The sequence below is a fragment of the Sphaerodactylus townsendi genome, linkage group LG04, assembly GCF_021028975.2.
Source record: "Sphaerodactylus townsendi isolate TG3544 linkage group LG04, MPM_Stown_v2.3, whole genome shotgun sequence".
Taxonomy (NCBI): domain Eukaryota; kingdom Metazoa; phylum Chordata; class Lepidosauria; order Squamata; family Sphaerodactylidae; genus Sphaerodactylus; species Sphaerodactylus townsendi.
Genome location: NC_059428.1, coordinates 74,581,344 through 74,596,015, shown reverse-complemented (window position 1 = coordinate 74,596,015; position 14,672 = coordinate 74,581,344). Strand labels below are relative to the sequence as shown.

General features: G+C 43.8%; 1 protein-coding gene across 1 annotated transcript in view; it reads left to right on the top strand.

Annotated features, from left to right (window-relative positions):
* TSPAN7 (tetraspanin 7) overlaps positions 1–7,985 on the top strand; it is a 98,194-nt gene extending 90,209 nt beyond the window's left edge. Inside the window, exons 7-8 of the mRNA XM_048494765.1 lie at positions 4,874–4,946; positions 6,916–7,985. Coding sequence (XP_048350722.1) covers positions 4,874–4,942 — 69 coding nt within the window. The 3' untranslated portion in view covers positions 4,943–4,946; positions 6,916–7,985. The remainder of the gene's footprint in view (positions 1–4,873; positions 4,947–6,915) is intronic.
* The last annotated feature ends 6,687 nt before the right edge of the window (positions 7,986–14,672 follow it).

The window sequence follows — 14,672 nt, the reverse complement described above, 5'->3', positions numbered from 1 at the left end:
CCACACCCACTGGAGGCCTGGACAATGTAACCACACTCAGCTCGGCTGGCCAAATGCCTGGTGGAACAGGTCCGTTTTGCAGGCCTTTCGGAAGCTCACCGCAGGCCCTGATCTCTCTAGGGAGCTGTTCCACCAGAGGGGGGCTAGGACCGTAAAAGGCCCTGGCCCTAGTGGAGGCCAGCCGAACGTGTTTGGGGCCATGTTAGCTGGGTAATTTTAGATTAGCAATCGTCTTGCAGGGAAAAGTAGAACCAAACCAGGATAAGTTTGTCATAGGCTTTACAAGTTTTGGAAAGCGGTGGCAAATTTCATCATGAACACGTTGGATAGATCATTTCCTGTTACTTCCCAAAATATCCCTGCACATTTAGGAAAGAGCAGCCCGGAGTATAGACAGTTATTTGAAAGGTCACTGGTGTAATTCTTGTGTGATAGAATTGCAGCCATGTACCTCATTAAAAGGGAACAAATTACAGCTTTTAGAGCAATGTTGGTCTGTTTTTATTGAGGCTATGAGCCTATACACTTATTTGTAAATGTATTGGAAATCAATTTTACAATGTAGGATACCCATTTATTTTCATCCAGTAGAAGTCTGGTGTAGTTTGCATTTACCATTTTATTGTTTTGCTTTGTTTTTATGGGGTGTTTAATTGCCAGTGTAAATTTAAGTGTTTGTACAAGATTGCATGAAGCACAGTACAGCAACAAATGTGACTGCAAAAATATGAGATCACACCTCTTTATCGTGGGCCAAAGCTGAACCTGTATAAAACTGGAAACTGGGTGAAAGACTTTTCTATGCTTTTCTGTGCAACAATTGTTAAATATGAGTATGTTTGCAGCTTTTGTGACTGACAGAGCTCCTAGGTCATTATCTAGTATGGAAAAATATCAAAAAAGTGTCTCCTAGAACATTTTCTAAAACATATATCTTACTAGAAAATTAGCCTTAAACCAGTATTCCTATGATACAACCAATGATTTCTCTACCACTTAGCATTGTTGAAAGTACTTATAATTCTTGTGTCATTAATTGTCTTGTGAATTATATTAACCTAAGAGATCCTGGCTGACCTGAGATTACCTTGTGCCTAACTAGGACTTCCCATGTCCAACATACTGAGCCACCTCTGCTACTCTCAAAAATCTAGCCACAACACCCTGATTACTTGTTATGAGAAAAGAAATAATTGTAAAAAGTATATAGATAGATATCACAAACTTTAAGACATAATAGAAGGCAGCACTCCAGAGCCCTTTCCAAATATTATTGATAGGTTGTTTTTTTCAGAGCTTGAATGATACTGAAAAGAGCCCTTGATTAATGTAGCTTAGTAGTTACTACACAATCAATGCAGCTGCCACTTGGGAAATGAGAGAGATCAGAAAATATCACATAAGAAAGTCTAAAAAACAATCCTTAGTAATATGTGATATAGTAATCTGCTGAAATGCTATATTCACAATGCAATCCTGAATAGTTAACACCATTCTGATTCCATTGAAGTCAATAAGTTTAAGAGGGTGTAACTCTGTTTCAGATTACTGTCATTCTAAAGGACAGGTGGCTTAATATGTAAGCATTCTGATGTAACGGCTAAGTAATAGAGTTTCAACAGTCTTATTATCTGTTCTAGAGAAAAGAGAACAGTTGAATGTATGCTGGACTGTCAGGTTACTAAAAAAAAACTTCTCCCATACATGCATGTCATCTTTTTGGCTTAAATTTGTAGCATGTTAAATTCAGCTATCAAGTAACACACATTAATTGTGTACATGCCCAGTTTCTTGCAGACTACGCTACAGATTTGCATCAGCAAAGGGCTCCTTGCTCCAGAGAAAAGCACCACCATTAGCAGAACAGATCTCTGAGATCCAAGTTCATAGAAAATAAATGATAGTGGTAAAAAATCTCCCATGTGACTTTTTCTGCAATTAAACGGGGGGGGGGGGTGTCCAAGCTGCATTGGAAGCAGCAGAAGGGTGGTACTGGTGTCCATGCCACCAGCACCATGTGAAATGACATGGACTTACTCCAGCAGCCAGGTGCCACAGTGCCCAAACCCAGAAGCTAGGCCCTGTGGTGGCTGACTTCTTGTGGCAGCTTGGAGGGAAGCATCCCAGGTCTTTCCTAGAGGTGCACTCCTAATGCATTTTTGGCCCAGGAATGACGCCTCCAAATGGCACAGATTTATGCATGTAAAAAGTATGATGTACGTCATTTGGAAGAATGGGCTCTCTCTCTCCTTTGATATCTGTGTTGCTTATTCATGTTTTGAAGTCAGTACCATGACACTGTCCCTGACCACTGCTCTACTCTCCCCCTTTGGATTGGGCTGAAAGTACATGACAGCGAATGCTGCATGTCTTTAGTTACTAAGTATAGACTCTTATGTTGAATCTTATTGTTTTGAGGAAGCTAAAACAGTAGCTGCAGTTAAATAGCTGAGGCATCTCTCTACATCTGTTGACATGAGCTAACATTAGGCCAGACACACACTCTCAGCCTCACTTATCTCACAGGGTCATTGTGCGGATAAAGTGGAGACAAAAAAAACAATGCAAGCTGCTTGAGATTTCCCACATTACCCGAAATGGTGGGAGTGTGTCCCTTTTAGAGTGGGAAATAAGCGAGAGCAGACTCTTGGCTTAGCAACAGTTCAAGCAAGCTCGGGGTCTTTGTTGCCTATGTGTACAAATGTCAGCTTTTGCAAGAAATCTGCAGGAGAGCAAAATAAAGTTTAACAATTTTATTGGGGGATAATCGAGGGTTGGTCCGGTAACACATTGGGGGAAAGGGCATGGGATAAGTGAAGTAAATAAAAATAATAATATTGTTACAGTGATCACTTTATACAAGAACAATTCACAGCATGGATTAAGAAAACAATGAGAAGAGTGGGATGTTGTGTGGTTTCCAGGCTGTATAGTAGCATTTTCTCCGGACATTTCGCCTGCATTTGTGGCTGGCATCTTCAGGGGATCTGATGGTAGTAAAGCAAGTGGAGTATATATACCTCTCAGTTGTCTCCTCTCCAGCTTCTTCAACCTTTCTTCATAGTCCAAACTGTTGGAATTTGGTTGAATATGTATCAGACCAGGCCTGTGTGTGAGTGTAGTAAAGAAGCTCTTCTAAACAAATATAAGCACAAAGAAAAACTTACATTTGTTTCAAGTAACTTTGAATCACAAGCATTGTTCCAGGTGAACAGTAGATAGGTAGAAACCTTAATAACTGTCAACAAGTGGGCATTCTAACATGCCATCAGGTATGTGCAAGTGTGAACTGCTTCTGTGGGAAAGCCCCAGCAGGAGCAGGTAGCCTTTACTTGTTCTCGGTGCAAAGGAGAAGAAGAAAGAGGAGCTGGAGCGGAGAGGACTGAGAGGTATATATACCCCACTTGCTTTCCTTTCCTACTATCAGATCCTCTGAAGGTGCCAGCCACAGATGCAGGCAAAACATCAGGAGAGAATGCTGCTAGAACACGGCCATACAGCCCGGAAACCACACAGCACCCCAGTGATTCCAGCCGTGAAAGCCTTCGACAGTACAATGAGAAGAGTGTTTGATAGTCATTTGGAAAAAGAACCACCAGAGGTCAGCAAGTCCACATTTGAGGTGGACTGAGGAATCTATAGAAGGAGCAGCCTGAGAGTTTTTGGATGTGCCTTACTGGAGGGATGCAGCCCACAGTGGGAGCTACAAGAGGCACTATCTTATAGTCAGAAGTCTTCCCAAAATCCAGTGCCAGATTGGACAGATGGCATGTCGAATGACACACAATATAAGCTGCTTAGGAAGATTAATCTAATTGTCAACTTAGATGTTCAGGGCAAAGTTTAGTACAGATTGCAGAGGGTTTGTTGGTAGCATGTTTTGCTCCACTTCTAGAGCACTTCTTCATTTTACTATACTCACTTGTGAAGGTACAGAAATGTACCAAATAAGGTTTACAATGCCACAATGCAAAATGCCCCAATGATCAAACTGATGAAATGAACAGTACCAAACAGTTTTGTGAGCAGTTTCAGATCTTCTGTAGTAAATTGTTGTCACTTTTAAAAACTAACAAAAGATCTTGGGAAAGGAAATTGTGCTGACTGTATTCACACCTGCAGCCTATGGAACTTCCCTATGAAATATCCTTTTTAAACTTTACAGTCAAATGCAGCCAGCTGAATGCAGAAGTGTCTGTGTAGGTGGTCCTGTCTGAAATTCTTCTCTGTCTGATCCTCTGCTGTTGCCACACTGACACGGCAATAAGTGGAAGGTACTGTTGTGCTATGGAGGTGAATGTTCAGGTTTCAGCGTAGAGATAATTCTGGTGACCAGAATGGTCCAGGCTTTGTTGTGCACAGCTATGCTGTTGGAATACAGTGATTTGTCATTGTGGAGTTTTTGTGGATCAGCTGCAACTTGACTTGTAACCAGTATAAGACCAGCCTAAGATTTGTACCATTGTGGTATATCCTAACATGCCAATGAGATGCAGACCCAAAGAATAACTGTGGGTTCTGCCGATACAGGCATTTCTCATCCTGTAAATGGTTATGATGAGCCATTTGGGCTGAGAATGCATCTAAGATGATTGAAATAAAATGTATATTTTTAAACTAAGGCTCACCTGCAGGCAAATCTTCCCCAAATGGAAATTCCTTTTACAAAAATACTTTGCAGAAACTATTAAAGCTGCTGTTCTGCAGTTGCATTAATTCTGTGGTTCCGTAATGGTTTTAAAAGTGCAATACATAATATTTGTGGTCTTAGCTATTCCAAGGTGTTTTTTTTAATCTTTCTGTGGAGTCAGTGGTTTGCACAATGACATTCGACTTCTTGTATGATAGTTCTCTCTCTCTCCCTTGCCTGCAGTTGATTGGAATGCTCTTGGCATGCTGTCTGTCCCGATTTATTACTGCCAATCAATATGAGATGGTGTAACAAGGTGAGTTTGTATACTGCCGTGTTCTCCCCAAGCTGATTTTGATGCTTCGCCTCCTTACTTCGAACAGACATTAAAGGTTTAATAGTTGTCTGCATATACTTAGTGGATGTCCTTTGCAGCAGGAATGAAAATGCTTAGTACAGATTAAAATGCAGAAGTTAGATTGGTCCCTCTGTGAAAAGATGTTCTCTGTTGATTGGCATTACTAGAACATGTGAATTTATGAATCTGCCTTAGTGTAAGTTTCACCCAGTATTGTCTATTCTGTCTGTCAGCAGCTGTCCAAGATTTCAGTCAGGGATATTTTTCAGCCCTGATACGGAGAGAGACTGGGGGCGGGGGGTGTTTTGAACCTGAAATTGTCTGCAAGCAGAGCATCTCTGTTTAGCCACTGAATTATGACTTCTGTTGGATTTAAAAGAAAATCTAGGGCCGTTTCTGCACGGCCCATTTATGACGGACCTGGAAGCGCAAAAAAGCGTTTCCCCAGACGCCGACCGTTTCATAGGGCGCCGCTGCTGCAACGCGCTTGGCAGCGCTTAATTCGACTTCTTCTTCCTCTCCCCAGAGGGCTGGCGTCAAGCTTTCCATAAACAACATAACCCTTTAAAGGGTTGTTGTTGTGAGCGCTCTTCCCTATTTGCGGGCGAACGCTGCGACCGCTACCGAAGCAGCGCTGTCAAATCGTTTTCGCTTTACTCACGGTAGCCTGCCGCATTAAGCGGGTGTCCTCCAGAGCCTCGCCAGCCGCCACTGTCCCTCCGGCCTCCAGGGTCCGGAGGGTAGCGTGTCATGAGGCTGTAACCCGCCTGCAGGCTGAACGCAGTGACACCGTGAAGCTGGGAGGGCCGCCTGTCGCTCTCGCTTCTCCCGCTCGCAGATGCTTGCATGCAAAAGCGGGCTTCATGCGCTTCATCACCAAGACTCTTTGGCGCAAAGAGGCGTAAGGAAGGAGCCGCGGCTTGGAAACGCAACCCAAGCAAATAAATACCCTTCTGTACATCCAGGCAAGACTCTTCTCTTGGTTTTGGCCAGCTATCAGAACTGTAGCTATAGGGTGGGCATATGCCATTCCCACCTCTGAATTTCCCCACTTTCATTTTTTAAAAAAAGTTAGCCTCTAGACCAGCGGTCTTCAGTCTTTTCTTTTTGTAAGCTATTTCTGAATAATTACAAATATTCTAATCTACACCCCCCACCCCACTGCCATCATGCTATGATTTTTCAGGGGGGGATTGAGAGATCAAACAGTGCTAGAAAAGGACTCTAGATCCAATTGCTTCTGCAATTATAAGGAGCCTTCAGCCCACCCCTCCCAAGTCCTGTTAGGTTAGGGGCTTCTCCAAGCTGCCTCTCTCTGTGAAATTAGCCTCTTAATAGCTTGGAGCAGCAGTGGTGTAGGAGGTTAAGAGCTCGTGTATCTAATCTGGAGGAACCGGGTTTGATTCCCAGCTCTGCCGCCTGAGCTGTGGAGGCTTATCTGGGGAATTCAGATTAGCCTATACACACACCAGCTGGGTGACCTTGGGCTAGTCACAGCTTCTTGGAGCTCTCTCAGCCCCACCTACCTCACAGGGTGTTTGTTGTGAGGGGGGGAATGGCAAGGAGATTATAAACCCCTTTGAGTCTCCTGCAGGAGAGAAAGGGGGGATATAAATCCAAACTCCTCCTCCTCCTCCTCCTCTTCTTCTTCTTCTTCTTCTTCTTCTTCTGCTGCTGCTGCTGCTGCTGCTGCAATGGGGCTTTTCAGGTGGAAGGAGGGTTTTCAATTTTCTTCCTTTATACACTGCCTAAACCCCTTTGGAAGTGGTGCAGCATAGCTGCAGAGTTCTTTCCCACCATCTGGATTGGGCTGCATGTCATTCATGTTTCAAAAATTAAGAATAATTAATTGAACCAGAGTATTCTTCATATTGATAGTAAACCAAACAATTAATTTCTTCTTCTTCTGTTTCTCTTATTTTTTCAGGGGATATAAAATACAGCTCCAGTTTTCAATCAGGAAATAAGATAAATAATTCTTGGAAGACTTCTAAAGAATGTTATAGCACATATACAACTATACACACTCACACACAATACCACCAACCACCACCTTCCAAACTCTGTACCATGCATAGTATACCATTCTGTTGTGCCACAGAAGTAGCCTGAACCATTCAGCATCCAGTACTGTACACTCCACCTTGAAGGCTCTGCATATGGCGGCACTACGTGTATGTTCTTGGTCAGATTGTAGTTGCATTGTAAAGTTAACAGAGGTAATTCATTAACAGCAATGATTGGACTTTGCATGTAGTAACTGGAGGGCATAATTAGCCTTTCGCCATGGTTAATAAATGTCGCACATATCATATTAAACCTGTATACAAATATATAAATATATATATATTATTTTGATTATCAGACTTTTAATTTCTTGGTTTTGTTTTATTGTTTTACCATGTCTTGTCCCAGTCTTACCAAACTTCCCCCTCCTCAAAACAACTGTCCCCATGCAAGAAGAAATGTAACTTAATGTGAAGATACTTGAAAACAAAAAATTAATGTAAAAATATCCCTGAGGATTTTTTTCCTTTTGATGTTTCACTGCATTTTTGATTCTTAATCAATGTTGTATGCCTTGTGCGTTTGCCAGTAGGCCTTTGTTTAGTGCATTTTGCCTCTGAATCGGAACCTGTGAAATATTGTTACTAAGCTGTGTTGTTTGCTTACTGTGAAGGCAGTAATTTTGCTTCCCTTTTATTATATAGTCATGGACTAACTGAATTGTGCTGTAATGCGATCCTCTTCCCTTTTTTCTTTCACTGTCCTTTTGCATTGAAGTTGCCACAAAAGTATATTACCAGATTAATCAAAATTTCAAAAATGAAAAAGTTTAAAAGGGCATATGAAATATTTTTGGGGGTGGGGAACAAAAGTTTAAGACCTTTTTTAAAAAATAATAATTTTTAAATAAGGCCTCTGTCTAGCATGCCAACAAGAATGCATTGGTATTGTATTTGTGATACACATATTAATAAATGGAACCATTATGGATTTGTACTGGCTTCTGCTGTATTTTTCAGCACCAACAAACTTTTTTCAGTATGAAAGCCAGCGTCTTTAAGGATTTTGTTGCTCCTGATCTCAGTAGAACGTCATCTGAATGGGCTTATATCAAGGCCTGAAGGTGTTCATCTCATGCACCTACCATCAAATCAGGAAGCCGAAAAAGCCTGGGTTCAGACCTTATCCTGCTGCTGTGCACCACAGAACGTTGGACCAGTGCAGACTGCCTAGAACAGGGGTCGGCAACCTTTGACACCCAGGGAACCATTTGGACCCGTTTTCCATGGAGGGGAGGGCACTTGGAGCCGCAGATACTTTTTGACATTTGAAATTAGGATAGCTTGCCGAATCCATAGAGCTCCTGCCTCTTCACCTCAGTCCTGCCCTACTTCCCTCCTTCTCGCTGTAATTAGCCTGCATAGATTATTCATAGAGGTCTACATCTCTCCATCAGATCTGACAGTGGCAAAGCTTTCCGCCAGCAGAAATAACCAGGAGGTTGTCTTATTTGTGAAAATGATGCTGGCACTGTTGTTTAAAAAGGAAGAAGAGAGAGAGAGAGAGGGAAATTGTGTACAAAACTTGAGAGCATGGTTCTGAGCATCGGTTCAGGCGCCTATTGTAGCTGGGGCCACCGTTCTGCTGCGTGGGCACAGCTCCCCTCCCCTCCCCGCCCACCGCCCCGGCCAATCCAGCCAGGTCCGCGCATTCTGCGCTGCCGCCACCTCTGTTGCTGGCCCTGTCTTCCCTCCGGTCCCAGCCAGGTGACTGGGGCCAGGCTCGATGGCCGCCCGCCGTTCCTCCGCTGCTGCCGACCTTGGCAGAAGAATGAGGGCTGCCACCAGCTGCCTCCACGGAGCTCTCGCTTTCCGGAGCACCCACAGCTGCAGTCTGGTTGGGGCTCTCTGCGAGGTCCAGGGAGGGGAGAGTCCCTGCTCTTTGACAGCTGTGTTGAGCCCTGTGGAGTTCCACCTCCCCGGGGTGCGGTGTGGGGGCTTGCACCTTCCCTCCGTCCCTTTCCGGGGTGGTGTTATCCGAGCCTGAAGTCCCGGTGGTTGGGGGCCTGGTATTAATCAAGGCCCTCAGCCACAGGTTGGAGCCACGCCTGGCCCCTTTCCAGTCCTGAGTTTTTCCTTCCCTTCCTCCCTCCTCCCTTGGTGGCAGGCTGACTTCCCCTTGCTCAAAGTCCCATGGAAGACACTGTTCCTTTCCTTGCCTCCCTTCCTTGTTTCCTCCACTCTCCCCTCTCGTCAGTCCCCTCCCCCCTTCTTCCCGCGATCTCTCGTTCTCCCTCGTCCACGTTTCTTTTCCTTGTCTCTGTCCCCTCCGCTCTCCCGGTTTGCGCCCAACTCCTCCCCTCCACCCGGAACCTCGCATGCCCCGTCCCCGTCCCTTTTAAAGTCTCCCCCGCTGCCTTCTGGGGCGTTCCTTCTCTGCCCCCGCTCAGCTGTTTCCCCGCCTGGTCACGTCCTTGTTCTTCGGTCGCTGACCCCCGCCTCGGCGCCCCTCTCCCAAACGGTTCCCGCTGCCACCGGGCTCCGGCTCCAGGTGCAGCGTGGCCTGGCTAAGTCCGGAGTTGGGTGACTCGTCCACCCCGAGAGATGCCTGGGCAGAGCCACAGTGAAGGGGCGGGGGAGCTGCATGCGGCTCAGGAGCCGCAGGTTCCCGACCCCTGGCCTAGAATGTCTGAACCAAGCAATGCTGTTGACATGTGATTCTTCTGTGAGACAACAGATGGTCTATTGGTGACAGAGAGCAGCATGGTTTATTGGTGACAGAGAGCAGCACTGGCGTAGTGGCTAAGAGCAGGTGCACTCTGATCTGGAGGAACCAGGTTTGATTCCCAGCTCTGCCACTTGAGTTCTGGAGGCTTATCTGGGGAATTTGGATTAGCCTGTGCACTCCCACACACGCCAGCTGGGTGACCTTGGGCTAGTCACAGCTTCTCGGAGCTCTCTCAGCCCCACCTACCTCACAGGGTGTTTGTTGTGAGGGGGGAAGGGCAAGGAGATTGTAAGCCCCTTTGAGTCTCCTACAGGAGAGAAAGGGGGGATATAAATCCAAACTCTTCTTCTCTCTTCTTCTTATTGTACTATCAGTACCCATTAGTAATGTGCCTCTGCAGATAAGCTTTGAGGCAAGCCCTGGAGGCACTTCAACTCTAGCAAATTCTTTCTCAGCTATAGTGGGTTCCACACAGAGGTGGGATCCAACCAGTTCTCACCACTTCTCTAGAAGTGGTTACTAATTTTTTCTGAGTGCCGAGAAGGGGTTACTAAAGCAACCTCCCTGCCCAATAGGGACTGGAGGTGCGTATGTGCGGCGGCACCACTGTTTGAATCCCACCACCATCAGAACCTGTTATTAAAATTTTTGGATCCCACCACTGGTTCCACAGCAGCAGTGTCACATACTTAGACGTCTTTCACACCTTGTGTTTTCTCTTGATATATAACTGATTAGCCACGGCTCCAGTTCATGCTCCATTCATTTTATACCTGGTGTTTGTATGAGCACTTACACAGCGATCTTTCCATTAAAAATATCGCATCAGCATAGATTTTTGTGCACAATTTCTTTTCTTTTTTTTAAGGAGGGTGTTTTTTTCTCTGAGAATCCATGCCCATTATCCTGCATGGTTCATCCTCCCCTCTCTTCCTCTACCCACAATCCTCCTCATCTACTTCTATCCTCCGTCCCCTGCTTTCACAATTTTTAAAAAATACACACACACATTGCACTAGCAATACATTGTTAATGCCAGTTTATGGTTGACAGGAGGTGACCATAATTAATAGTCCTCATATTATTCAAAATCCGGAGTCCTTGTACTGAGACCAAAATGAAATTTATGGCAAAATAGACGAGCACCCTTAATGTCTTTTTTTTAAAATGGCGGGCGGGGGGGGGGTGTGCTACCTATGTATATTTTCTTGTATTTTTCCCCTTGGTTGTGCTGATTTAGTGGTAGTGTATTCATTATATCTTCGGCACCAGGAGGTCTAAATGAGGCCAATACATTCTGTAGTGAAGGAAGATGATCACAATAATAACATGCAGAAAGCCGCATTTGGAGTCCTTTTCATTATTTCTGTGGGATAATTTGATTGATTTGCAGATGTCAATAGAGTGGTGGACCAATCTTTGTGGGTGGGGTTACTTGAAGGACAGGAAGGTGTGACAGAAGTAGAGGTGCAAAACAATTCTAGGTGAAGGACCATTTTTTAATTTAAATCACACACACACCACAGGTTTGTTTTGCTGAACTCAACAGTGAGCTTATTTGTTGCACCAAGCAGCAATCTAAAGGTACATGTCAGGAAATGGTGGATGAATTCACAAATCTGTCATCTTTATCCTGAAAAATGTATGGTAACAATACATTGTCCATCTCCAATATACAGGAATATATATAAAATCATTCACTGGGAATTCATTGATAGATCCATCTGGTAACCTACAGGACAAAATGCCTTCACTTTTCCTTTTTGCTTCAATTGTAGTGTTATTACGAACATGCACGGTTTCTTCAGGGACAGTAAACAATTCAGTAAAGAAAGCAAGATGATTTTATGTGTATTGAAGATCGGATGTCTAAAATGAAAGGTGTATTTCCTGGCATGAAAGATACTGGGTAGTTCTAGTGAAAATTTCCCTATTCAGTAAAGTGAGTTCTCTTTGATTCTTGGGACAGTTCTCCATCTTGTGGCCAGTTTGGTTACGGAAAAAACACCTTAAAGAAGCCACCCCATTTTGTCACATGCCAGACATTCCAGGAGTCAATTCCTTGGAAATGGTCATGTGACCTCTCCCTCTGGATTGCATTCCCTTGGCAATAGAGCCAAATCTTTTCTTATGTAGACTGAGACCCTTGGAGTTTTTCTTGCATGTCCCATGTGACTTTCAGAGCAAAGTTATTTTCTAATTCCTTGCAGCAACTACTTAGAATTTTCCTTCTACCGGCTTCAGCAGAGACTGTTTCAACCACCTTCTGAAAGGTTAAATCCACATTATTCTACTGTAATTGGGGCAGGCTTAGAAACAGAGTTGCCAAGTGCTCAGTATTGTTCCGCTCATCTCTAGCAGATTTAAGCTCTGTAAAATATTCTTGCAGGATGCTTACATGGGTGGTAAAGCAGCTTCCATCCTCATAATGAAGATTTTGTAGTTTCCTTTGCAAAGTATTGCTGTATGCCCAACCCTTTTTAACATGCCTGGATTCTAATTTGCTCTGCATCTCCTTGGCTGTCCCGTAGATAAACAGGATTTACTTACAGAATTTCCAATGATTGCTTGGGCCTTAGCATCCTTTGGTTCCCATGATACTCTGGCTGTTTTTTCAGTGACTGAATTTCTTTCTGGGAGAGAATCTTCCCCACTAATTTTAAAAGTCTTTCTATTTCCAAGGCAAGGCACAGTCAAGTTTTCCATTTGGAGTAATTGTCTGGGTTTCGAATGGTCAGTCTACGCTTCCCTTGCAGGTAAGAAGCCATTCTCAATGTGCTACAATAAGGCTAACTTCTGTAAATAAAAGCACAGCTCTCAGATGCAGATCAGCAATTCAAATTCCCCATGCCTGATCTCTCTGGATCCTGGGGAACAAACTTAACTCCATAGTTGCCAAAACAAAAAGGAAAAGAAAAACACATGCAGTTCACAGCACTGGAGCTTGAAACTACTGTTGCCAATTAGCTGCTGTGGCCCATAATCTGTTGGCAATTCTCTCTGGTAAGAGATATCTTTTTTATTACAGCAGAGTGCATAGAAGCAAATCACGGTGGAGTTTACCCAGGTATGCATGTGTACTGATAACAAAAGAAACTCCAAGCCCATACATAGCTTCTAACTAATAAGAGCAGTCTTTATTAGTGAGCTCCATTCTGGATAGAAAAATGGAAAGATAGGTTCTCTATTCTAATCTAACTAGCTGGATGGTGAGGGATGCTGTCTGCATCTCTCTCTGCACACATGGTGCAAGGGGGTGGGGGGTGCAAGAATGGTGGAAGGTGGAGGAGAAGCAGGAGGAAATGAAGTTCCCTGAGAGTAGCAATCTACACATCAAAGGGATGGTGTCAGCAGTAGAGAACAACATGCCCAGTGTCTTGACCTCCTCCAGCTATCTGGCTCACTAATAAGTTCCCCTCTGTCACTGAAGGAAGACAGCGTAAAATCCTTCACTTCCAACAAAAACTACTAGACAACAGCCTGGAAAACCCACTACAGCCAGTTGATTCCAGCTATGAAAGCCATCAGCAATACACTGATTCCCATTTATTAGTCATGTGATCAAAAACGTATCACATAACAGGTTGTGGTGGGTCTTCCAGGCTGTGTGGCCGTAGTCTGGTAGATCTTGTTCCTAACATTTTGCCTGCATCTGTGGCTGGGATCTGAAAAAAGCCTTTGATAATACATATCACATAACAGGTTTTTTTTTCTGGAATTATGTTCACTGATTTTTTTTTCTAGTTACTTTCCTGTCATCTGGTTCAGAAGTCAATTTTATTAACAAATTACATATTCCAATTTTTTAGAATAACAATTTCACATTTGAGTCTTGAAGTACCCTTGGGTGCATGGCATCTGGACCTGCAGACTAACTAGTTTTCAGTTTTCCAAGTAGTTCCAAATTTTAATTTGACCCAGTTCTTCAGGCACCCTCCTCCAAAACAGAAGCTTTACCGTGGGAATGTGCCCCATGTTTTCCACAGTGAATTCATTTAATTTCTCTGCCATCTCTCCATCTCCTTACACAATTTTTTATTCCTTTGTTATCCAGATGCTCAACTGCCTGTCCTTGATACATTTGAAGAAATGCTTATTGTTTGTCTTAATGTTTTTGGTGGTTTGCTCCACCGCCAAAACCAAAAAGTTCTCTTTTTGCTTGCCTTATTGTCAAGTTACACTTGTTTTGCCAGAATCTGTACCTGTTTCTATCCAGCTCAATGAAGAAGAATAGGAAGTGAGGAGGAGGAGGAAGAGAACAAGAACAAGGAGGAGGATTTATACCCCACCTTTCTCTTCTGTAAGGAGACTCAAGGTGGCTTACCAGCTCCTTTCCCTTCCTCTTCCCACAACAGACACCTTGTGAAGTAGGTGAGGCTAGGAGAGTTCCAAAGAACTGTGACTAGCCCTAGGTCACCCAGCAGGAATGTAGGAGTATGGAAACACATCTCGTCCCTCATATAACCCTCTGTCACTCAGGTGGAGGAGTGGGGAATCAATCCTGGTTCTCCAGATTAGAATCCACTTGCTCTTAACCGCTACACCATTCTGGCTCTCTTAATTAATTAGGGAGAAAAATGCATTTCCCTTTTATGATTTCCTTGGCGAGTTGTTAACTACACAGTTATCCTTTCAGACTTGATGATATCTTTCCTGATTTAAGGTGTGCAATCTATGGGTACCACTTCATGTAGTTCTAAATAGTTTCTGGGCATCCTGGGGGCATTTGACTCTCTTAATTCTCTATTTTAACTTCCTTCTGACTAGCCCCTTCATTTTAGCTAAGTTCCCTCTTTTGAAATCAAAAGGGATTGTTTTTTGGACTTTGTGGGCAACATACTATTGATGTGAAAGCAGAACTTAATAGAATTGTGTATACTGTTTCCAATGAGGGGTGAAATCACCCCAAAAAATCCTGAAAAAAACCTTCATTGGGCCAAATTGCCTGGG